This window comes from Aptenodytes forsteri, unplaced genomic scaffold, assembly GCF_000699145.1.
Source record: "Aptenodytes forsteri isolate BGI_AS27 unplaced genomic scaffold, ASM69914v1 Scaffold284, whole genome shotgun sequence".
NCBI classification, from domain to species: Eukaryota; Metazoa; Chordata; class Aves; order Sphenisciformes; family Spheniscidae; genus Aptenodytes; species Aptenodytes forsteri.
The window spans coordinates 2,651,724-2,675,972 of record NW_008794445.1 but is presented as its reverse complement, the minus strand read 5'-3'; the positions used below and the strand labels follow the sequence as shown (position 1 = coordinate 2,675,972).

The following is a 24,249-nucleotide window of genomic DNA, read 5'->3' as shown; positions in this document are numbered from 1 at the left end:
ACAGGTAAAAGATAGGGGACATAGGAAGGAGGGAAAAAATGCAAAAAGAAGAAAGTAGAAGTGGGGAAAAAATAAGTAGAAAAAAGACAAGGAAAGGAATGCTAGAAAGAAAATCTGTTAGTCTATGTTTGTGGGAATGGTGCTAAATCAGCATTTCATGCCTCGACAAATTAAGATCACAAATGATAAAAGGGAGCAGATGGTTCCAGGAGAGGCCCCAGGGTGTCACAGGAGAGAGTGAAAAACTGGAGCAGAGGAAGGGAAAGCATGCCCACAGGCTGTGAATGGAAGAAAACCATCAGTCTGGGGTAGTAGGGATGATTTCCAGGGGCAAGTATGCTTTTGCAATTTTTGTCTAAAAGTAATACAGAAGAGGACAGAAACACCAGGAAGAGGGCTTGCTTCACCCCAGAGGGTCTGGGACCCGAAGGAGTGACACTGCAACATTAACGGAAAGAGCCAGGAACAAAACACAGGGGTCTTCCTCTTTTTTTTCACCCTCCCTCTTCTTTAAATTTGGGTTTAAACACAAAGGATGGTCTGTCCAGATCTTCCCCCAAATACCAGCTGTGTTGCAGGAAGCCCAGGTGGGACTATCCCAAGCCCAGTAGGTGTACTGATACGTGCACATCCTGCATCAACAGTGCACGCCAGCAGGTGCACAGGGGTATTTTTGGTACATGTTATCTCCTGAGGGGCAGGGTGCTAAAACCCCAGTGGCTTCCCCGGAGTCCCAGCAGACCTCATCAGCCACCTATCTTCCCCAGACCGCCCCGGTGAGGTGCGTAGCGACACGGCAGTGGCGTGGGGAGGAAGGCTGAGAGCGCAGCCACAAGCGATGCATTTCAGAGACCGGTCCATTGGGAAAGAAAAAGAAGAGGAGAAGGCTTTTCTCAGAAAACCTTGGCCTACGAACCGACCAAACACTTAGGCTGTCCCTTACTCCTTCGCTTCTTCTCCAAGCGGCGCAGGCGCTTCTCCTCCCGCCGGCGCGCCTCCTCAGCCTCCTGGTGCTGCCGGCACTTGTGGAAGTTCTCCACCACCACCCCCACGAACATGTTGAGCACAAAGAAGCTGACGATGAGGAGGAAGGAGATGAAGTAGAGGAGCATCCAGGGGTTGTTGTTGATCACCGGCTGGAGGAGGTGAGAGAACAGAGGCGGTCAATCAGTTGGATGGGCGGCGGTATGGAAGTGATGGGGGTGGGACCTGCCATGGTGATTGGCTGCTGGGGAGGTGGGGAGGGGTTATGGAAGTCAGGGGAGTGGGCTGGGAAGAGCTGGGACTACAGGCAAGGCTGTTTGTGATTGGCTGACTGGATTTCGGCATCAGCTGGCGATAGATGGAGCAGGTGGGAGTCAAGGGCCAGGGCCCGCCTGCACAGTCACCCACAATTCAGGCACAACCCCAGCCGCAGGTCAGGTACAACATCAGTATGTGGTAAAACGGGTGGTCCAGGCACCAGGAATACCTTTGGCTCGAGGGCAAGTAGAGACCACATCCACACGTCACCAAAATGGCAACGAGACCGGAATAGAAATGTCATTCAAGCTCGGAGAGAAAGAAGGCCCTGACTTTGACTGGGTCTCCTGACAAAGAGCCTACAAAGCCAACAGTGGTGCATCTTGTGCAGAGGTTCAGAGGTAAATGGACCATCATCCCTGAGGTTCAGGCCTGTGGTACTGCAGCCCATGGCAGGTGCCTACACCAGGACACTATCAAGGTCATTGCCTTAGCAGTGGAAGAACAGGGATGCAGTGGGCAGCAGCCCAACAGCCCCTGCTTTACAGGATATTAAAATAACCATCTGTGGGCCAGGAGGGAGCCAGCCTGCCCAGAAAGGCACATGGCATTGTTGTTCCATCATTACAAATAGATTAAAGACCTGCTGTGTGATCCAAACTGAGTAGAGGGTGAGAATTACTACAGACACTCACTGCGTGGCCACAGCTGCACCTCCCTGCATGGACCAGGCATGACCCTGACCCCTTGCAACTAGGTGAGCAACGGATTCACAAGGGCCCTGGAAGGGACTCCTGGTTTGAGGGAGGTGTCTGAAGCAGGATGTTACAGCACACTTCCACCTTACTAAGGTGGAAGGAAACTCAAAAAGGTCCTTTTATGAAGAAGTCTTCATACCTGCTGGTCAACAGCCACAGCATCTAGTCCATTATACATAATATTGACCCAGCCGTCCTTGGAAGCCAGAACAAAGAGGGACATCAGAGCCTGCAACAAACAAAGCAAAGCAGATGTGGAGCATGTGCATCTGGCAGGCTGGGCAAAAATAGTGCATTTATGCTCTAACACACACAACATTGAAATACTCTTCCTGCCTGTGTCTCTGCACACATCAAAACCTGCTTCTTCCCCCGTGGAGGAGAGGGAGGGGGAACAGGAAGCCATGTGCAGCAAGACCCACCAGAGGAGAGAGGTCATGAAGAACATCTGCTTCGCGGCAGGAGGAAAAAAAAAATAAAAATTAAGCTCTCTGCTGCCACCACTTTTCTTTCCCCTGCAACCTGTAAGCATCATCCTGATACCAACCCACTAGTGACACAGCTTCCGCATGGATACCTATGCCAAATAACCACCCCTCCTGGCCCAGGGATCAGGCTTTACAGGCATTGCATCTGTGCCCTGGGGAGGGGTACTTATAGGAGGATAAAAGCCCTGAGCTGGGTTACCATCAGAGACAGAGGCTGCGGGCACACTCACCTGTCCCAGGTTGTCGAAGTTATACTTGTGGTGCACCCACTTGTAGTTGGCAGCCATGCAGTCGGACCGATTGGTGATGTTCCTGATGTCGACTCCCAGGCAGTGGTAGAACTTGCCCTTGAAGAGCTGCAGGAGGGGAGTCACCCTATCAGCCCCTTTCCCCCCAGGGTCCCCCATGCTCCTTGGGATGTGCAGAAGCTCCTGAGATGGTGAGTGGGCTGCAGGGCTGCCAGGTGGAGCAGGACAGAAAGGGAGGACGATTTTACGGCACAGGCTCACACATTGCTAAGGAGACAGGGCCACCCTGATAAACCTACACCTGGCTTTTCAGCCTCCTCCATTGCCCCAGGGCAGCAGTGACCATAAGCTCTCACCATCTGACAGCCATTAGGGCAGCCTTTCTGGGCACAATTAGAGCCACCAGCCTAAAAGGAAGAAAGTCTTCTGTTTGGTCCCCAAGAGTAATCTCCCCTGTTTGCTTCCCAGTTACTGAGAGAGCTGATGGGAAAAGAAGATCTCATCTGAGGGTAAAGAACCAGAAAAAACATCCCCTGCTTCTCAGATGCTTTTTTTCGCAAAGCTGCACTGCACTGCTCTGCACTGCTGTAGCTCTTCTGCCCAGGGCTCCTTTCCCCATATGGAAGGTACTGGATTGTGCATTTGTACAGATGCATCAGAGCAGACTAAGTATAGCGCATTCCCTGAGATGGAAGTAACGCCCACACCCTTGCTCCTCTGCAATGCAACAGCCAAAAATAAAGAGGATTAAATAAAAAAAAATAAAAGAAGGTTGTGGGTGGATTTGGGGCTCAGAGCAAGGGGGAGAAACAGAGCTGACTGGAGGCAGGGTTCGCGCAAGCAGGTGCTGAGCTGCTTGCTCTTGTGGTGTGGCATGGACGTGCCCAGCAAGCCCTGTGCTATGCCAGCCCTGCACTCTCCCTGTAACACTGACCCAATCCCTGATCCAACTCCTGCCAGGTGTGAGTGTTATCTCCTGTCTTGCACATCCAGCAATGACTGCACTTGCTGAACACCTGTCTGTCTTTGCCAAAGGCTGCAGGGACATTACCGTGGGAGACAGCTCGTGGAAAAGGGCAGCTGCAGAAAGTTTCCTGGCTTGCCTGTCCCTCCTGCTCTGCTCAGTTCCCTGTGCCTGTACCTGGGGGTACAGGTGCCCGTGGTGGGGGTGGGGGCACAGGGGCTGTTTGATGCCCGTGGTAGGGATGGGGCTGTTTGCTGGGCAGTAACAACCCTACCTGCACACCCAGGATACCGAAAATGATGAAGAAAGCACAGCAGATGAGGACGATGTTTCCTATGGGCTTGAGGGAAGAAATGAGCGTCTCCACCACCAGCTTCAGGCCAGGGGCTCGACTGATGACTCTGGAAAGGAAGGAAGGGGAGGGGTGACAGAGGAACAGGGCAGGGATGTTTGGCCTAAGCTAAGCATTTTCAGCAGCAACAGACCCCTGCTCTCCCTGTGCAGTGACCCATCAGTGGGGATCACTTTCCTGCAACCAAAAAGCCTCTTCTCTCCCATGGGTTGGTTGTCTGATGAGGTACCTCCAGGGCCAGAGACGTATGGCTAAGGGGAACCTCCCTGTGGCTCGTGGCTTGTCAAAGACCACACTTTGCCTGGCACAGAGGGATCTGACTCTGGGACCCTTCCTGGGGGGTGGTGGTGAGAAGAGGGGGCTGAGCAGGGCTCAGTGGGGCTCTGACCGGAGGGGACGTAAGGTGCGCAGCAGCCGGAGGACCCGCAGCACCCCCAGGATTTTGGCGCCACCAGCAGAGGCCACCGAGACCACGATGTCAATGAGAGACACGAAGACCAAAAAGCCATCCAAGATGTTCCAGCTGCTGCGGAGATAAGCCTGATCCCCAAAATACAGGCCTAGAGAGACCACCTGCAAGAGAGGGGAGAGGAGGAGGGGTTAAATGGCTCCTCTCCATGCTGCCTGGTAGAGGGCAGCTGTGGAGAGAGGGGGAGGAGGGGGAACAGTTATCAACGCCACGTGACACTGGTGTGTCATCTCATCATCTTTTCCTTTCACCTAGAAGGCTATGAAGGAAAATGTCTTTGGGGAAAGTGGTGGCACATAACTCCAGAAATAACAGGGCCATGGTGTCTTCTCACTTTTCCTCTGCCTCCCTGAGCAACAGGACACTGTAAGGAACGCGCAGAAAACCTTTCCCTGCCATACCACAGACCTGGGGCAAGTCTCCCAGTCCAGAGATCACCTGGGGGGTAAAACCGGGCACCAAAATCCATACTTTGGCTCCTAAGGGGGTGGTTCGAATCTCAGCAGTTCTCAACACCAGCAGGTGCTACAGACATCACTGGCCTTGGGGAGAGCTGAACACCCTGCAAATCATGGCCATAATTTAGGTATGAATTTTAGGGGGTTTAAGTTCAGGCACCAAGTTTTGAGACTGTCTTTACCCAGTTTTGGGACTCTTTCCCAACCACAAGAGGGGAATAACAAGATTTCCCTATTGTTGTAAAGTACTTAGACATCTATTAAATAATTATCTCAACTAAGAGCATGTTATTCATATTGTTGGTTTTTTCCCCATTCTTGCTCCAGGAGGAAGGGAACAGACATTTGACATTATTACAAAATCCATACCTGGAGGCCAGCTATTCCTCCAGATACTAAGATCCCTTTGGATTTAAAGCCTAGGATAAACATCCCCTCCATGCCTGACAAGAGGGGACTCAACCACAGGCAGTATATGCCTTTACCAAGGTAGGGGGAAGGACTGGCACACTGAAAAGATGGAGAGATTTTAGAAAGGTGTTGAGCAAACATGAACCATGTTGTTCCTGACACTGGGAAAAGGCTCTGAGCTGTTCATCTCCACCGTAACTTACCTTGAGTGTCATCTCAGCTACAAAAATTGCTGTGAAAATGTAGTTGGACACAGTAAGAAAGATTCTCTCCTAGAAAAAAAAAAGGAAAAGGCTTTAAATGTATCCTGACTTCTTCTTGATCTGAAAGATGGGGAAATAAGGGTGGTGCCTTTGGCAAAGGTCAGTGCTGGGCAGCTTTTAGCTCACACCCCTTGGTTCAGCCCTGTGCCACAGCTAGGACAGGATCCTACGCAACTCTGCAAGAGCACAGTGGATGGGATTTGCAGTGCATCCTGCAAATCTGGTTTCAAGGCACTCTCTGCCCTGTTCTGCCAGTGCTGCTCAGTCCTGACCTGCTGTGCTTGCCAGTGCTGCTCAGTCCTGACCTGCTGTGCTGACCTGGGACTCCTTCCTGAAGGGCTGCTGAGCACCAACCACTGGATTGTGTGTAAGTGCAGTAGAGTCTGGGGGTCAGCTAAGTCAGACATGCAGAAAAAACCATTTCACTTGCTAGCTTGAGCCATCTCCAAGATAGCTCAAAAGCAGCATACATGAACGATAACATGCCATTCCTACAGAATGGAAGTTACTTCTAACTTTTAGTTCACAGTCCCTGTCCTTTTTGCCAGTCACCTCTTAACTGCAGGTGCCTGGGGGACTCTCTTACTCTCCAAGAGGAAGGGAACTAGGATTACTGTATTATAAAGTGGGTTGCCCCATTATAAGACCCTGCAGGGGAAGCACACACTATGTGAGTTACCAATACTTGGGCATTTGAATAGATGAGTGGGAGTTGGTGTTTAATGCTGAAGTTCTTCCAGGGGTCATACCAGTGCCAGGAACACTTACGAACCTCTGTCAGAGGTTGTGCTAAAAAGCAGGTGGGAGGAAATGGTGCTCACCGTGCTTCTGTGTTCAATCTGTGGTCTCTCCAGGGCGATGGTGATGCAATTCAGGAAGATGAAGGCCAGCACAACATAGTCGAAGAGCTTGTGAGCAATGATGGTTTGGCAGAGGAGGCGAAACCTGCAAGAGAGTTCCGGTATGCACCTGTGCCTTGGGCAGAGCAAGGTTAGGAGCTATGAGGACAGAGAATTGAGAGGTCTGGCCAAAACTGAGCTCTGACATAGCAGCTTTCCTAGCACTAGTCCCTTGCCAAGGCAATATCCCAGGGTGGCCCATGGTCAGACAGGGAGCCTGGAGCAGAACAAGGGCAGAGCAAGGAGCTGAACCTTCATCCATTGCCCCAGTGCCAGAGTGGTTTTCTAACCACTATGGCTCTGTGCTCCTCTCTTGCCCTGTAAAGAAGAGCATGAGTTTCCGTTTTCCTCCCAAACTCACGCTTTGTACCACCCCAGGGCAAAGAGGCCACGTGCTGAAAGCTGAGAAGAGGCTGGTAGGTTGGCTGTCATGGGACCGCACTTCTGTCCACTCTGAAAGACACTGTGCGCATTAGCATAGGTATCACACAGAGCAAAGCCTCTTCCTCATGACCTGTAATGAAACCCCCTTCTTTTCAAGGAGCGATGCACATGGGTGCGAATACTGATGGCTGGGGTACATGGACATTTTCTCCTGGTGGGAAGACCCCTTTAGCAGGAAGAATTTATCCCAAATTTATTTTTTTCAGGCAAGAAGAATTCTAACTTTGCCCTAAAAGGTGTGATATGACTGTTGATAAGTTGGTACTGGGCCTGAAAATTAAATGGAGAGACTGTTCTGGTACCAGGGGAAGAAATATCAATATTATGGAGTCATTAATAATACTTCAATAATACATTAATAATTTAATAATACATTAATAATTCCCTCTCCTTTTGGGGTTAATGTTAGTATTCCCTGCCTTGCTTTGCTATAAATATTTATGATGACACAAAAGAAAAATGGGATGCTCCAAAGGGAGGGAAAAATCACAATAGCTATTTAGGATTCTCATCCTTCCTTTCATCTCCAGAATCAAGGAAGAGAAGTGTTGTTTGGCCGTAGAAGGGGAGATGGAGGAGACAAAACACATTCCCAGCTGGTAGGTTTAAAGTTGCAACCTAACATGCAGCTCAGGGTATGTGGCCAGCACGGCCACAGAATCTGCCCCATCTTCTCAACCCTTTCATGGCAAAAACTGCACAAACCTGTTTTGTGGTGAGAAGAGATATATGGACCAGTCTTCCCGTAACTCACACCAGTCTGGCTTATAGACTTCCATCATCTTCTGGATGCGAAAGCACAGGCTCTGGAGGGACGCAGCAGAAGCAAGTGCCACTGGTTACCTTCCCACTTGCCTGAGAGAGGCACTCTTCCTTTCACATCTGACCCCAAAACACCACTACCTGCAGTTCCTCAAGTACACTACCTGCCTTTCTTTAAGCCCCTGAATGAGGAAATGGACTCAAAGAGCAACAAGCCACTGAAAAGGAGGTAGGAGCAGCTTTGCCAGGGCCTGTTTACCTCTTGGCATCTGGTTTCCTCCCCAAATCATTACAAATAAAACTGCTGGTGTCCCTTTTCTAGAGGAGGGTGTCGTCCACGATGCCTTCTCAGAGCTGTTGGAGTGGCTCTGTTACACAAGGACAGTGTTTCCTTGCTACCTCAGCTAAACGAGAGGCCAGGACAGGAAGGCCTTCTGTTGGCACTTGGGCTTGGAGGTGATTTAATTTCATACAGCATATACGCCTGTTCAAATTTCTACTGACCCTCCCTCCATTTTTTCCACCCTTTGATCTGCTCACAGATTGGGCATTGCAGTCTCCCAGGCTGGCACCACAAAACTCACTTGCCTTGTCTCTTGTGTCTGTGCTTCCTGCTCTGATCTGCTGATGTTCCCCATGCAAAGCTCTCGCTGCTCACACAGCCTGACCTTTCCTAGCCTGTAGAAATCACTGGCCGCATTGCTCTGAAATAACAGCCCCTGAATGACCACGCATGTGCCTCACATCTGCCTTCCTCCCACCATCTACCTGTACGACTGCCTTGCAGGCAGCCTGGCAATGTGGTTTGAGCTTGTCTGGGCCTAGAAGGTCCTATCTGCATTCAATGTTGTCCTCCAGGTCTACTTAAAGCACCTTTGCAAGCTTTCCCATCCACGTGGCAGGGAGACTGAAACTTGAGGATGGATTTGGGGTTTCCCACAGCACTGCAGTGTAACCCCAGGTTCCCTCCACTAAGTACTCACATAATCTATCTCTTCATCATCCTCTCCCCGTTCCTTGCGGTTGTTCATCTTTGGGAAGATCTCCTTGGCAATACTGGGCATTTTGCCATTGCAGTCTTGATGCTCGCTGGCCCTGGACGCTGCTCCCAGCTTATGGGTCACTCTGTGGCTGGATGGGACGGAAGCCAACTCCAGCAGGTCACAGGAACCTTTGTTGTCCAGTGAGAGCGTCCGGCGGTGATGAAACACCCTTCCCGTCCCATCCGGCTCCCCATCTGCCACCCTGTGCCTTTCCCCAGACAGAAGGGATTCATGTTCAGCGGAGGGAGGTTTGTGCTTCAGGCTGTGTCCCCGGGCCAGGCTGTTCCAGCTGGAGCGACGACTCCCCCAGGCCCCGCTGCGGCCCCAGGCACCGTAGTGGGAACTGCGGGAGCTGGACTGTAAGAGAGCGGGACGGGGATTCAGCAGCTCCGGGCACAAGGAAGGAGCATGCGATCCTATTTCAGATCACAGACTTCTCCCTGGGCCCCTAAGTCAGGAGGTTGCCATATTTCAGCCATTGAGGAAGTTGCATGGTGGGAATTTAGCAGCAATCTCTGTAAATCTGACAATAAATTGATAATGAGTTAGCAATGGCGTTGGCTGTGATTACTTTATAGCACCATCTGTGTGCAAAGCACTTATGGGGAAGGTAAATAATAAAACCAAAGGCCAGGTGCCTGATGTTGTTACTTACACCAGCACAGAGCAAGAATAAAGCTCTCCAAAAATCTGATTGGCAGCCTTTTACACTGCCCTGGGGTAAAGGATAGCACAAGGTACAGGGTGATGAATAATCTGACACACCATCTTTGAGGACTGTCTTAGTAAAAGGAAGAAATGAGAGAAACAGGCTTGTTAGTTACAGTCTAGTCCAACCACTTCAGCAACTTATGTAGTACATGGCTGCCAGCTCTCCCTGTTTAGAAATAACAGGGGCATGAACCCTTTGAGCACTGATGCACCCCACAGAGCTGTGTGTGTCAGTGGGTAGAAAGCCCAGAAGCTAATGTTACAAGGTGGACAGGTCTGAGATGCATTGGCTGGACAGCCAGCAGTGCTTGGGGGAGTGCTAAGGGGCAGCAGGACCTGCTATGGGGAGCTCCAAGTCAAGATTTCTCTCTTCATTGTTACAAAAGCTTCCAGAAAACCCATCTGTTATGGGGCTTGGCAATTCTGGCATCACCCAGATATTTCTATGCTCTTAACTCTCTCAGGGCATCATTTTGTGTCCTGTGCTCTAGGAAAACAAGGAAAGGGCAAGAGGACAAAAAGTGTTTCACTCTAAGAGGGAGACTCTGTCTCCTTGGTGTTCCTCCTCTCCCACCAGAAGGATATAAAAGAGCTGAATCCCACACTCAATGGAATATAGATCAATTACCTAGAAATAGACGTCAGTAATCTGGAAGTTTAGATAAATAATATGAACTGACCTGGCTTCCTAAAGACAGGCAATGTGCTTGTGTTAGAAGCCTACAGCAGCAGTGCAATCCTCCACAGCAATCCCCAGATGATGGCAGAAAGACAACAGAGTGCTTGGACTTCAAAAGAAGGGTATGACACACATTTCTACGCACTCACTCACCAAGGATGGCTGGTCATAGGTCATTCTCCCCAGGGACATCACACTGCTTTTCCGGGAGCCAACAGCAACACGGATCTGGTCAGGCTGCAGGGAGTTGCGTGAAGAGTTGGTGACCCCCCCAGCAGCCACTGGTGGGTTAGAAGAGGGCAAGGATGGGTCCAAGTGTCCATTAGGTGTCACAGGAATTGCACAAAGCTTGGGATCTGGGTGGAAAGATGAGGAAAGAAGAAGAAAGAGAAAAGAAGAAGGTGGGTTCCTCACTATCCAGTGACTGTTTCGACGTCTAAGCTGTTTAGCATGTTAGCAGCAGCTAACAGAATATTAGCTGTTTAGCATCAATCAACATCGATTACTTCTGATTTAGGGTGTTGTGGCAAAAGCAGTGCAAGCTGGGAAGACTTTGAAGTATTCTCCTCAGTCCCCAAAACTGATGGCAGCTCTCCTTGGGGTCAGGCAGACTCAGGCTGACAGGCAGAGCAAGAAGCCGAACCCTGGCAGCAAGGGGAGGAGAGTGTGCTTCTGTATGCCAAGAACAGACACCTGCATCTTCAGGTCTGAACAAATACCACCAACTGTCAGACTGGCTATTTAAAGCTGTTAGGCTGAGACACTGAGGAAGAGATTAAGATGTGGGGAGACCCGCAGCCATCCATATATTGGGCTCACCTTTACATTCCTGCAATCATTCTCTTCATCCCAGTCTATCCTACTACACTGGGCCACTTCAAATGACTGATCATTGACCTTGAAGATCCAGGACACCTTTGAGGGGCATGTCAGGTGCTGTGGATGACCATCAGCATTTGTTGAGGTGGATGGAGAGGATGGGGTAGTGGATTTTAATGCCTGAAAGGACTGGAACAATCATTTTTGTTTGGCCTATTGCATAATGAAGGTCACATATACTCGCCTACACGCAGCATCACAGCTGTGAGTGCACCAACAGGCTCCGTAACCTCTGGCTGCCCTCCTAGGGGGTTGGCTGCCTACACTCAAGGTAAGCTGTGATATGGTGCAGCCATGTAACCCAGGATCAGACGGCTGTGAAAACAGCTAAGCTGCAGGAAAGAGCTGTGACAAGCCAATACTGGAGCCACTGCTCCTTGCTGTGGGAGCTGCATTTAAGCTCAGACCTCTGCCTGTGGTCCTTGCCTGGGTTATGCCATGAGTATGCTTGTGCCTATCCTTGCACCTTGCTGATCCTGATCTTGTCTTGCTGACAGAACTTCTTGGCTTGACCTCAGACCTGCCTCACCGCTGTGGACTTGCCTGGCAATCTTTGAACCATTGTCTGACCCTGGCTAGTGTCAGCAGACCTGCTCTGCTCACCTTGTGCAAGTACTGTGCCTTTGTTGGTGTGGTCCCTGCCCTCCTGCCTGGCTGTCCCTCCCCATCAGCTCCTGGCTCGACATCCATTGTGGAGCAAGCTACTCTTGCTGCTCCCTGCCACCAAGACCTGTCTGAAGTATAATACCTCTTGTAGAAAGACTTGCAGTCTTCAAGGAAAGACTTCGAGGGGTGGAGACCTTACCCGGCAGTTTGTAGGCAGACTGTTCCAACAGTTAATTATCTTTCCTTAAAAATATGTGGCTTTTTTCAGTCTCAATTTGTCTAGCTTTGGCTTCCAACCTTTACAATCTCATTATGCTTTTTTCTGCTCAATTAAAGAGCCATCTAGCATTAGAAATCTCTCCTTATGGTTGGCACTTACAGGGTGTGTGATCAAGTCACTTCTCTGGTTTCTCTAAGCTTCATTAGCCTCTCACTATGAGGCAAGACTTCCAGGTTTGTCCAAATCCTTTTTAATGTGTTGGTATCCCCTATCCAAATGTGGGTCCCAGATTTGGACACAGTGTTCCTGAAATGGTGCCCCTGAAGCTAAGCAGAGACAGTCTCACTTCTCACTCCTAGTTGCTGTTCTGTAGGTCATTCAAGAACTGCTCCCCTTAGCTATCACATTCCTCAGGATGCCAACACAGCTCTGTTTTTCCACAGATAACACCACAAACTAGCATAAAGTTCAAAATGAAAATCGGTAAGTTCTTGGAGATGGGAGTGAATTTTCTGCAGAATCTGCTTTCGGATTTCTCACTAAACAGCAATGGGAGATAAGCAAATGAGGCTGTTTGAGCTATTGTACCTGAACCTTCCTGGATCTCTTGGAACTGATCTAACTCCTCCATGTTTGATGAACTCTGATCTTCATCTGAGTATGACCGGTTGGCATCACCCTGGAACACACAAATTTAGAAGTTGGGAACTCATAAACAGAAAAGACCATTTGTTCTTGTCTTTCATTGCTGGAATAACTGTAAAATCCTCCTGGGCAGCCAAGCATCAGTGTGATCACGGGAAAGAGTCTCGTGTGACCTGGGATGGCTGACATACTGCGTTCTTGCTTTTGGAGGGGCAAAGGACTCACCTAGTAGGGTAGGGTCTGTTGCACAGGATGGAAATCGTGAACTCCCTTCCAGAGGGCTTGTCTCTTTCCTTGCAAGGATTAACACTGTCATCTTTTTTTTTTTTTTGTAATGAAGCCCACCCTGAACTTAACAAGGGAAATGACAGAGGTGTGATACTTAGAGAGTCCTCCACCCCAGTACCCTCAAAGTGTCTCAAAGGTCCCCTTTTTAGCACCTCTAGTCCTCCTCCTGATGAGGCCTCGGTGGCAACTCACCTCAGCTTGAAACCCCTCCACGAGAATAGCCACCAGCAGATTGAAGAGCACGTAATTGCCAAATGTCATGAGAGCCACAAAGTAGAGGGATGCCCATGGCGAGGTGGAGGCCATGCCATTATAGAGCACAACATTCCAGTCCTCCTGGGTTAGGATCTGCAACCAGTAGCAGAGGCCACATAAACATGAAAGAAGAACATGAAGGGGATTCTCAGAAAAGGGCAGTGAAAGGGTACACATCAGGACCACATCAGGCCTCTTAACTTCCCCATAACCACACACCCACCGCTCACTGTCACTGTCCAGCTGCGGTACTGCCCCAATAACATTAGCTGAGCAAGAAACAAGAGCGACCATGAGGGAAGTCATGTGCTGAGGTGACAGTGTTAAACACGGGAGTTGCCACAACAGGAGTGACCTTTGCAAACTGTGTCCTAGGAAGGAAGGAGTGCCCTTGTCTAAGAGATACACCAGTCATTTGGTTACAACATGCAATTGTTCTTCCTCCAAACATACATGCTGGAGCCTTTTGTGTGGCCTTTTGTGTTGTCAGGAGCAAATGCAATGCTCTGCAATGAGAAAAAGCACCTCCTGGTCCTCTTCACTTTGCCCTGGCCCACCTGTAGAGATCAAAGTGGGCTCACCTGGAAGACAGTGACAATGGCCCACAGCAGGGAGTCAAAATTCTTCCGGTCAGGAACTGTATCTCCCGTGTCTGTCCTGAGGCTGAACTTGCAACCAAAGATGTGCATTCCCAGGATGCTGTTGGGACAAGTGGAGATGGTGTCAAATATAAATATCTCTGCCACCACAATGAGCTCAGAGTCATTCTCTTTTCCTCCCGACAATCTAATGTAACACCACAGGAGCAAGGGGTAGAACAACACAGCCAGACCACTGGGACCTATCTGCTTGAGGGTAGGAAGGCTCTACAGAGGGATCTGGACAGGCAGGATTGATGGGCCAAGGCCAGCTGTCTGAGGTTCAACAAGGCCAAGTGCTGGGTCCTGCACTTGGGTCACAACAACCCCATGCAATGCTACAGGCTTGGGGAAGAGTGGCTGGAAAGCTGCCTGGCGGAAAAGGACCTGGGGGTGTTGGTCAACAGCCAGCTGAATATGAGCTGACAGTGTGCCCAGGTGGCCAAGAAGGCCGATAGTATCCTGACTTGTATCAGAAATAGTGTGGCCAGCAGGAGTAAGGAAGTGATTGTGCCCCTGTACTCAGCACTGGTGAGGCCGCACCTCGACAACTGTGTTCAGTTTTGGGCCCCTCACTACAAGAAGGGCATTGAGGTGCTGGAGCGTGTCCAGAGAAGGGCAATGAAGCTGGTGAAGGGTCTAGAGCACAAGTCTTATGAGGAGCGGCTGAGGGAACTGGGGTTGTTTAGCCTGGAGAAAAGGAGGCTCAGGGGAGACCTTATCACTCTCTACAACAACCTGAAAGGAGGTTGTAGTGAGGTGGGTGTCGGTCTCTTCTCCCAAGGAACAAGTGATAGGGCACGAGGAAATGGCCTCAAGTTGCACCAGGGAAGGTTTAGATTGGATATTAGGAAAAATGTGTTCACTGAAAGGGTTATCAAGCACTGGAACAGGCTGCCCAGGGAAGTGGTGGAGTCACCATCCCTGGAGGTATTTAAAAGATGTGTAGATGTGGTGCTTAGGGACATGGTTTAGTGGTGGACTTGGCAGCGCTAGGTTAATGGTTGGACTTGATGATCTTAAATGTCTTTTCCAATCTAAACGATTCTATGATTCTGTGAAGAAGGAGCTGTGTATTGCACCCCTATAGCTCACCAAAAACCCTTGCTTTCCATCTGTACTGCCTCAGAGCTCAAGTATTCCCTCCAACCTGTCCTTCAGATCTGCTCTCTCTGTTGTTCTTGTTTGCTCTCATTTTTCTTCATCTCCCTACCACTGCATCCACAGGATGCACTGAAGAACTTACTTTCTTGCTTCCTGCTGCCCTTCTGCGAGAGTCAGCCTCCAGACTGAACTGTTCCTGCAGCCAGTGTTGATTACCAAGAGACTTCACCTATCCTGCAATGGGACATTATGCTAAACATGCGCATTTGGTGGCAGTATTTCTCCACCCTGTCCAGGCCAAATCTTCAGCTGCTGAACCCAATTTAGGGCAGCAGTAACCTCAGCCCTTATGAAAAATAAATGTTTGTCAGTGCTGCCTGAGCCTAGAGCAATGGGCAAGACGAGTCATGCAATCATGCTCTGAAGTTGCTGTCCACATAAGCCATGCAGTGCCTCTCCAAAACACTGTGAGGCCACTAACTGCCTCCTCACCTGAATATAAAGATGAAGAGCATGAGGAGCATGCAGAAGGTGGCTACGTTGTCCATAGTCTTCATCAGCACCACAAGCTGGCGGCGCAGCGCAGGCATGAAACGCACCAGCTTCAGCACCCGCAGGAGACGGAAAGTCCTCAGCACAGAGAGGCCCCCATCTGACTGGCCGATGATCTCCCAGATGCTATGGCCCAGAGAGGCACAGCGAGTATGAGGGACAAAATGAAAGACAAGTTAACGAACAGAAGAGAGAGAGGAATAACAATGCTAATCCAAGTTTTCACCTCTGCATTGGCAGCAAGTATAAAGGCGTCAGAGAGAAAATCTGTTTGAGCAAGATATAATTAGAAGTATATACTATAGGCTTATACTTATGTGCAGGAAGCTGCATTTCTCCCTTAAGAATATGAACACGGCACTGCATGTTGCAGGAATGAGGAAAGGATTGCAGCATTAAATTCCAGCAAGACAAGTTCTTCTATCACACATTAAACCTTTGTAGCATCCTTAATTTGTGCATTTTAAAAATATTTCACAGCTAATATTTGTTGTGGACTTACAAGGCAATTGCAATTGCCTCCATTCTACAGAGGAGAGAACTGAGGGGCAGAAATGCTATGCAGCTTGCCTAGGGTCGCCAAGTGTTGGGAAAAGACATTTTGACCTCCCAGTCCTTGGCCTTGTGCATCAGCTCAGGTCCTCCTAGTATAGCTGCTAAATCCTTTTTCAAAAGGCACATGAAAATGTGCAAGCTCTGTGTTACTCTTTTCTATGTGTATTTCAGTTGATCCCCAAGGCCCTTGTCACCTGATGATGACGATGATACTGTCAAAGATGTTGTAGGGGTTGCGGAGGTAATCAAAGAGACCAAAAGCAGCAAGTTTCAGGATCATCTCCAGGGCAAACATGCTTGTAAAGACAACGTTGCTGATCTCCAAGATGTTGGTCAATTCCTCTGGCTGGAGAGAAGGCAAATTCAGAGAGTCAGAACTGAAAGAGCCCTGAAATTATGGGAAATAAAGTGCCACCGTTCCCAAGGGACAGGCTTTGTAGGGAGCTGCGAAGCTCCCATGGGTGAGATTAGAGTGGAGCTGGATAGAGCTACTTGCACTCCAATTCCTTTGCACATGTACTACCTTCATCATAGATTATGTCCCCAACAAATTCTTTTACTAGAGGTGATCAGGAGCCCCACAGCCATTCACACAGCCAAGGCTGACCAAGTGTCTCCCACATGCCACTCCATACCCTGGTCCCTCGGCTAAAGGCTGCTTTACTTTGTGCAAAGAACTTGAGTATTTTTTGAAGCAGGGCAAAAGTGGCTGATCTGTGGTCAACGTCTTTCTTCAAGGATTTCTTCCTCTGAGGTTTCCACAGGTAGCTGGCACAGTTTTTTGCTGAAATTCTGAAAACATCTGAATGATAGGAAAACAGTTCCCCGTTTTCCTCTAAACCCCAGTGCACTTCTCTGCCCCTTTCCCCTCTATTTTTTCCGTTTCTCATTTTTCTCTCCCCCGCTCCCCACCAAATCCTTGGTATGCATTAGTTTTCCAGTCTTGCTCCAGCAGTCTTTTCTCATGTCTTTATCCTCAGAGTGGTCTCAATAATTACCCAGGTGAATATCAGACTGGATGAATAAGACAACAGCGAGGAGGGGCACACTGCTAACACCTACCTGTAAGGGACAGGAAGAGCAGGACAGGGTGAGGAAAAGAGAAAAATGGACAGCAAGAGGAGAAAGGCAGGTGCACAAGGTGAAAACCTCTAGGGATGACACAAGATGACTGTGTTGAAAGAAAAAAAAAAAAAAAAGAAAAAAAGGCAATCTGACCCTGCCTCAGGCATTTTTTTTCTGTTGAATCTCTGACACATCTTTCAGCCCCTGTGATACAGCCTTCTCCAGCAGAGACCTATGTGTTTGTGCATATGAGAGAAAGTGTTTTAATGATTCCATCAGTGGAACAAGTCTGAGCAAATTAAATTACTCCTCCTTTTGTTTTCTGAATTAATGACTTTTTCTTCAGTGTGTGCAGCCTTGGAAACTTCTCTGACAAGGTCAGGAAAGGGTCTAGACCATTTCCTCAGGAATGATGAAACATTGCTTCAGAGGGAGACAGAGGCTGCGCTGATGTCATTCATGAGGGATGCCAGGATCTTGCCATCCCCTGTGAAATGGAGGCATTCCCTGCACTGAATTTGGGATGGACACATCTGCTCAAAGCACCTCTCGCTCAGGGACTAGGACTGCACCCGGCCAAACAGCAAGGGCTGAGGTCTCAAACAAGGTCAGATGCATGAGGGGCAACACATGCGCAAGTCTGCCCATGTTCGCACGTACTCAGATACAGACATACATAGCCCAGGCAGACTACCACAGCAATGGCAAGGTACAAAATGTTCCCAAAGTGAGAGAAAAACTTCCTCCCAGTATAATGGATTGCATCTTGGGGCCAGGCTAGACAACCCATGGCCTTCAGACCGCATGAGACTGCTAGGGCAATTCACCTGGCTGTAGCATGCTGCTGGCCATCACCTTCCCAAGCAGCAGCTCCAGACAAAGGTGTGCTGCCTTCCCAAGCAGAGGGACAAGGCACAGTAGCTCCAAGGCACTTCTTCAGGGCTCCTCTAGCCCAAATTTCCATTTTTACCTTGAGACAGGTATGTCACACCTCAGACAAGGTTACATATTTGATGTTTAACCTACTGTGCCACTGAGCCCCAGCTCCAAGCCTTCGAGGTGAGTCTGACCCAGGCTCTGTGGTAGCAGGCAGTACTGCTCTCACTGTTTGGATACCTGTGCCAAAAAGGTGGCTGAAGACTCCCCTCATCCTTCACATTGCTCTGAGCTACGACTGGCCACCAGGCCACTCTTTTAAGCATCACATAAAATGGATGGGAACAAGAAAACTGCAAAAGCCTGTTGTTCAGGGCAAGAAAGGACAGACACTCCTAGCATTACAGAAACAAAAAAGTGAGTCCCTGCAGGTCAGAGCCAATATTTTTACCATGAACTCAGTATTAGTGCCCACTAGGAAGGGGAGTCATGGTCTCTCCCTGAGGACTGCAAACTTGCTGTTTTTCTGAAGGGCAGCCTTTCTGTTGGCTGTGCCTCTTACTTCAGCTGGTGGAAGGGGAAGTGAAGGAGGAATGCAGTTCTGGGCCTGACCCTCCCCCTGAAGCTGGGGGCTGCTTTAACCCCTGCTCTGGGGCCCCCAGGGGCCCAAATCCTCCCAGATGAGCAAATGGACTGGAACCTGCTCCTCACATCTGTGGCTTCCCACGCCCTTTGCTAATTCCTTGCACTTCTCATTGCAGCTTTTTATTGAAATACTCCATTTCTTTAAAATAAAAAAAGGGGAGATGGCTCAATTTCCATCCATAATTACATTTGAATAACAAAACCATCCTGAAAATGAGGGGGAAAGGAGGGGAGATAAGAGAGAAGAGAGAGAAAGAACGAGCAAGTGCACACAGGAAGGGAGAGATGACGATCACTTCACGGAGAGCCAGGCAGTAATGACACTTGCTGGGAACACGAGGTCCATATGCTAAACAGAGATGCCAATTTCAGCCTGAATCAAATTATTATGTCAGTGAGAATGAGCACTGTAAAAAAGTGACAGGCTATGATGGTGGATTATCCTCCTTTCTGCTGTCCACATGTTCTCTCTTGTGCTGTCGTAGGGAGCAACTGATGTTTGAAAAGCCATGCTTGCATCTTGCTTGTGGAAAAGGTCACCTGTTCCCCCATCTCTCCTTCCCTCCCTGACATCTGTTTCTCTAGTCAAGTTTCCACCTGTTAATCTTTTTCTAATGAGCTATCAATCAGCCCCAGCAAAGCATCCTTCCTAGAGAGAGGGGCAGGAAAGACTGGGCAGGGAAAGGAAGGAGAGATGGGCAGAGAGAAAGGCAGCGAAAGAGGAATCAAAAAACAAAGCTGAAAAAAAAAAATCAATTCACTGGCACCCACAAGAAGTAGAGAAGGAGAGATTTTTAAAAATGGAGTAGGAAAGAAGTAAAGGCTGGGGAAGGAAGAGCAACACAAAAGGAATGAACTCATGAAAAAAAGAAAAGAAAAAGAGAGAAGAGCCAGCTGGAAAGGCACACTCACTGGCTAAAGGCAGATCCTGCATTGCAGCCATTTCTGGAGATACAGATAATTCGGCAGAGTGCAAAGAGCCATCAGCTGGGAGCCAGGGCTGCAGGATGGGGGCCACCAGGGGCTGTGTCCTGTGCGGGGATGCCCTCGCACCTGGGGAAGTGTGACCATGAGTGACAGTGGACAAGGCAGGTGGCTGGGACCTGGTGTGGGGGACTCTCTCTGGCCAGGGAAGTGTGAACTTGATGAAGGGGGCAAGCGAACAGGGAAAAAGTGGTTCTCTCCTTTTCTTCCTACCAACACACGGGATCCCCAACACAATGGATGTGTCATCTCACAGTTGTGAGAGCTCCCCAGGCTCCCACACACAGCACTCAGGCATTTATCATCAAAACCATTAGCAAGACTTCCTTCTCCCAGGCCACCCAGGTTTAACTAGAAACTGTAAATTGAAGTGTCCACAAGGAAAGGCCTGAACTCAAGGCTGTTTTAGTCCAAGCAAAAGCAGGGAACACCAGAAATCTACCCACAAGAAGTCTGTTCATATTGCCAAGCCAGGATAGACGGGTTTACCCATCACACTAGGAGAGAAACAAACAAAACTGTGGGAGCTGAGTAGTAGGGTGAGGAGGGTGGCTTGAAAGGGAGAGAGACCCCAGGGGGCAAAGCATGCCCAGAGCCAGTGTTTTAACCAGACTGGTTCACCTACTCTGCATATGGATCTCTTTCCAAATCCATGAAACTACCTAATTCACGTCTTCATGGCACGAAGTCCTTCATCCCTAACAATGTAGATCAAATACTGAGAGTGAAATGTATGATTCAGATCTACTTCAGAGCTCCTGCCCAGTGATCAGAAACTAGAACTGGGGCAATAGAGGGCAGCGGCTCAGCTTTTTTCCCCCTTTTCAGTTTCTTACTAACATTTGAGCTCTTATGTCAGATTAGACTGAAAATGTAATTAGTCCGTTATCTGACAGCAGCCAGAAACTCCTGCGCTATAGGAAAGGTTAAGAATATGCAGACCACCATGAAGCCCCTGCAGAAGTTTCTCCTAACCAGGAGTAAATTTGCAACTGCCTAGCAACTGAAGAGTAATTGACGTGATCTGTGCAGACCAGCCCTACCAAACCATACCTGCACATCACTGCCTCTGAGAACATGAGAGAGAAATATTCCATAGAGAGGTCTCTCCAGCCCGTCCATCTTTACTTGCCATTTCAAAGTCACTTGACAATAATCAGAATAGTCATAGAAATCAGCCATGGAACATACCAACTAGCTTTTACTTACTCTAATCACCACCCCACAACCAATGCAGGATTTTGTGATGTTTTGTTATACCCTAGTTTTACAAGACTGAAATAATGCAGTTTCATCCACCACCCCAGGGTAGATGACATTACTAAATGTCAGTATGATGAGCTGGCTTGGACATTTACTGAATGTTTCTGACAAGCAGCAAATAGTAAAAAGAGAAGCAATAACTGTAAAATATGAGCTTGTGGACGCAATAAATGCTGGTATAAAGGAAAATCACACAGGCTAAAGGATATGAAGGTACTGATCCACAGGGCTGGTCTAGTTAGGAAACAAGGGATCATCTCTTGATCCACACAAGACAGACCTCATAAAGTATTGATCTGATGTACGAAGGAATACTGTAAGTAGATACTGGAGAAGATAAACCACGTTACTCAGCAATTGTCTCATTGGCTACTAATGGCAAAGAAGCTTGAGCCCAACAGGCCATTCAAGAAATATATGAGAAAGGCAGCCTGGGACATTCAGCTGGGACCAGCCTTTCATCTTCATGCTGAATAAGGGAGAAAAGCGAGCAGCACCAGATCCTCTGTGAATATTAAAAAAAAGTAACCCTCTTAAAAGGATCCTTCTGGACAGCCACAAGCATCTAATATCTTGATTTTCTACACTGGATTTTAAAAATAGGCACTTCCAAGTAGAAGCAGATCTGAAGTACTGCAAAAACTATTTCAAGCAGGACAAAGCTTGAAATTATGGATTTTGGCTTGTGCAATGTCCCAGCAATATCTGAAGGCCTAATACTGAGGATATTACATGGTATAATGCACACTGATGGATTTAAATAAACTTATCTATTTACAAGTGATAACTTGTGATAAGATTAAGGATTTAAAATGACTCACAGCAGTGCAGTTTGTCCCAAAATGATTTGATTTCCCTCACAAGAAACGCATAAGGAGATGGGAAGCTGTCTTGGCCACACAAACAGGACAGGTCAAGGGACTGGATGGATAAGCTAAACAAAGCCAAATTCCAAAGTGATTTGGATCCGAGTAAAGTGGTTTGAGTTGCTGAGGTTAAGTCTCCTGGCAGAAAAACATTGTGAATATTAAACCCCTGAACTGTAACAAACAAATAATTTTAATTCATGGGGTTTTTTCTGTTGGTCAAGTCTCAGGAATCAAAGGTGAGACTTGCACATGGGCTCTGTCCCCCAGGTTCCTGCGTTTCTGAGCCTTAACCTTGTGCCTGGCCTCTGCAGTCTCTCTCATCCCTTAACCTGATGGTTGGTGGGTCCTTTGGTCAGTGGGCCAGCTCACCTGTGTGTAGTCCATGAACAAGTGGAGCAGCAAGGAGCTGATGGATGTGCCATGAGCTGCTCCCAGGATTGCTCAAACCTGTGACACCTTCACATGTCCTCTCGCCCAGCCAGATACGTCCCCAGAGAGTGGCTGGGGTTGTGATCTCCCATGCACCAGAAAATAAAACCTTGAGAGATCTCTATACACATTAGCTCTGGGCCAGGAGACATTTCATATGATGAAGTAGCTGAAGCAACAGAAGCTACTTCAGTCATAGGATGGCGTCACCCTGCAAATCACAGATCTCTGTGGGCAGAGGGGTTTTACTGGATATTGTTCTGTGAAAATTTGTGTTTCTGGGAGGAAAAACAACAGGAAAAAGAGAAAGGAAGGAGAGAAAAGGAGGCAATGAAGCACAAGTCTAAGATATACTGGTAGCATAGCTTGAGGAAAACTGGAAGAGGGCAAAGGGAAGTGCAAATGCCTGTGTGCTTTTGAGTTAACTGCTGACTGAAAAGGACCTGGAATTCATGGTATGGTCTGAATATTTTTATTTTTTTTTAATCTTCCTGTGCCAGGAAAACAGGATTCAGTATACATATTTTAAATAAACGGGCTGCACCACATTTTTCAGTTATGATCAATTCAGCTGACCTCTCTTTCTAGTAGAAACAGCATGCAGGGTCATAAGCTTTTCCTAGCTACTTCTGGATAAAAAGTGATAGCGTAACTTTAAGGATGTGTCATTAATAACCTGCTACTAGAAACCTCAATGCTGCAGGCAGATCCCACTCTGCCGTGGGCTGTACAAACATAGCAGAGGCGGCCTAGAAGGGCTTAAATCTACACACACAATAGCCAGAACATGAGAGTGAATTCTCTACCTCCAGCTCAAATATTCTTCTGCTAGACTCTTAATTCATGCTGTCTCCAATAAACCAAAATGAACAATGACTCTCCCTGCTTGGTGCTCACATCTTTAAAACATCAGTGGGCAGTTTTCATATTGTCTGGGGCTTCAACCCTTAGTCATCTCTCTGCTACGTGATAAATACATCGCTCTTTTTTATCTATTTTCATGAGTCAACCCCTCCAGCCTCTTCTTCATTCTCCTATCCTCTGAGCTCCTGCCAGTATTTTTTTGGTACTGAAGCATCCAGTGCAGTTTTGCATTCTGGGATCAAATTAAGGTTTCCCATCCTTGTATCAGAAACTAGCTGGGCTTTGAAAAATGGTCTAATGTTTGGTACGTGGGTGGGATCCAGATATCTGAGGCTTCAAATACTGGCTCAGACACTGTGTTGCCTCAAACAGGGAATTTAAGATACTCTGGGTGTCAAGATATCTCCATCCTGATACAGCACAGGACAAATCTGAGTGCCTTGCTGGAACCAGACTCACTGCCTGTCTCTTTGCTGCCTAAGACTGTGTTCAGGACTAGACTTCACCTTGGCTCCAAAGCTTCGATGCGGTCAGCATCTCAGTAGTGAAGCGATCTCTTATTTTTGTGATCTGGGCAGACACATGGAGAGAATCATGGTCACATTCAGACTGGTGGCATAGATCTGAGACATGGATGTATAGCATAGACTCCTTTAACGCAAAGTGCAGCAGAGCTACCAGCCAGCAATGCAGATGCAAGGTCATGGGAGTGCTTAACACCCTCTGAAGCTGGCTCTGCACATCACAAAGTAGACACAGCCTCTGTTTCCCAGCTGTAAAATGAGGGCACACAATCCTTCTCCATCTCACAAGTCTGTCATTAGGATGAAGTGCACTGCTGACTCAGAGCTGCCTGCAAACTATTGGTGTGAAAGTCAAACCTGTGCCCACACCTGCTATCTATGTCTGACCTATCTATCGCTTCTTGCTGTCAGGGCAAAGGAAAGGCTCAAGCCATCTGAGCCCCCAAAATGACTGGAGATGGGAGGTGGTGCCTTTCCTAGCCTTCTTGTATAGATAGACTGTGCTCAGGCATCTCTTAATTAAGCTGGAAAGGCTAGCAAGCTGATGGATTTGAATTGAGATGCTGGTGAAGTGCCTGTGACATCCCCAGAAGGCACATTAAATTAACCAAATAGACTAAGGATTCAGTAAGCTAATGAAGAGAAAAATGAGAGAGAGAGATGAGGAAGATGGAAGAGACAGGGGTGAAGGAGAGAGAAGTAGATGGAAGGAGAAGACAGGGCAAAAAAGAAAAACAGAGGGATAAAAGTGAGCGGGGAGGAGGAAAAGAGAGGGATTGAAAGGATGTGAAAAGAAA

General features: G+C 48.3%; 1 protein-coding gene across 1 annotated transcript in view; it reads right to left on the bottom strand.

Annotated features, from left to right (window-relative positions):
• The window catches only part of CACNA1I (calcium voltage-gated channel subunit alpha1 I), a 165,795-nt gene that overhangs the window by 18,792 nt on the left and 122,754 nt on the right, over positions 1 to 24,249 (bottom strand). The window contains 15 exon segments of the mRNA XM_019474817.1: positions 917 to 1,136; positions 2,140 to 2,229; positions 2,719 to 2,844; positions 3,975 to 4,101; positions 4,441 to 4,625; positions 5,594 to 5,662; positions 6,475 to 6,598; positions 7,702 to 7,802; positions 8,742 to 9,158; positions 10,345 to 10,547; positions 12,485 to 12,575; positions 13,022 to 13,177; positions 13,666 to 13,783; positions 15,319 to 15,504; positions 16,128 to 16,279. Of these exon segments, the coding sequence (XP_019330362.1) occupies positions 917 to 1,136; positions 2,140 to 2,229; positions 2,719 to 2,844; positions 3,975 to 4,101; positions 4,441 to 4,625; positions 5,594 to 5,662; positions 6,475 to 6,598; positions 7,702 to 7,802; positions 8,742 to 9,158; positions 10,345 to 10,547; positions 12,485 to 12,575; positions 13,022 to 13,177; positions 13,666 to 13,783; positions 15,319 to 15,504; positions 16,128 to 16,279 (2,365 nt within the window).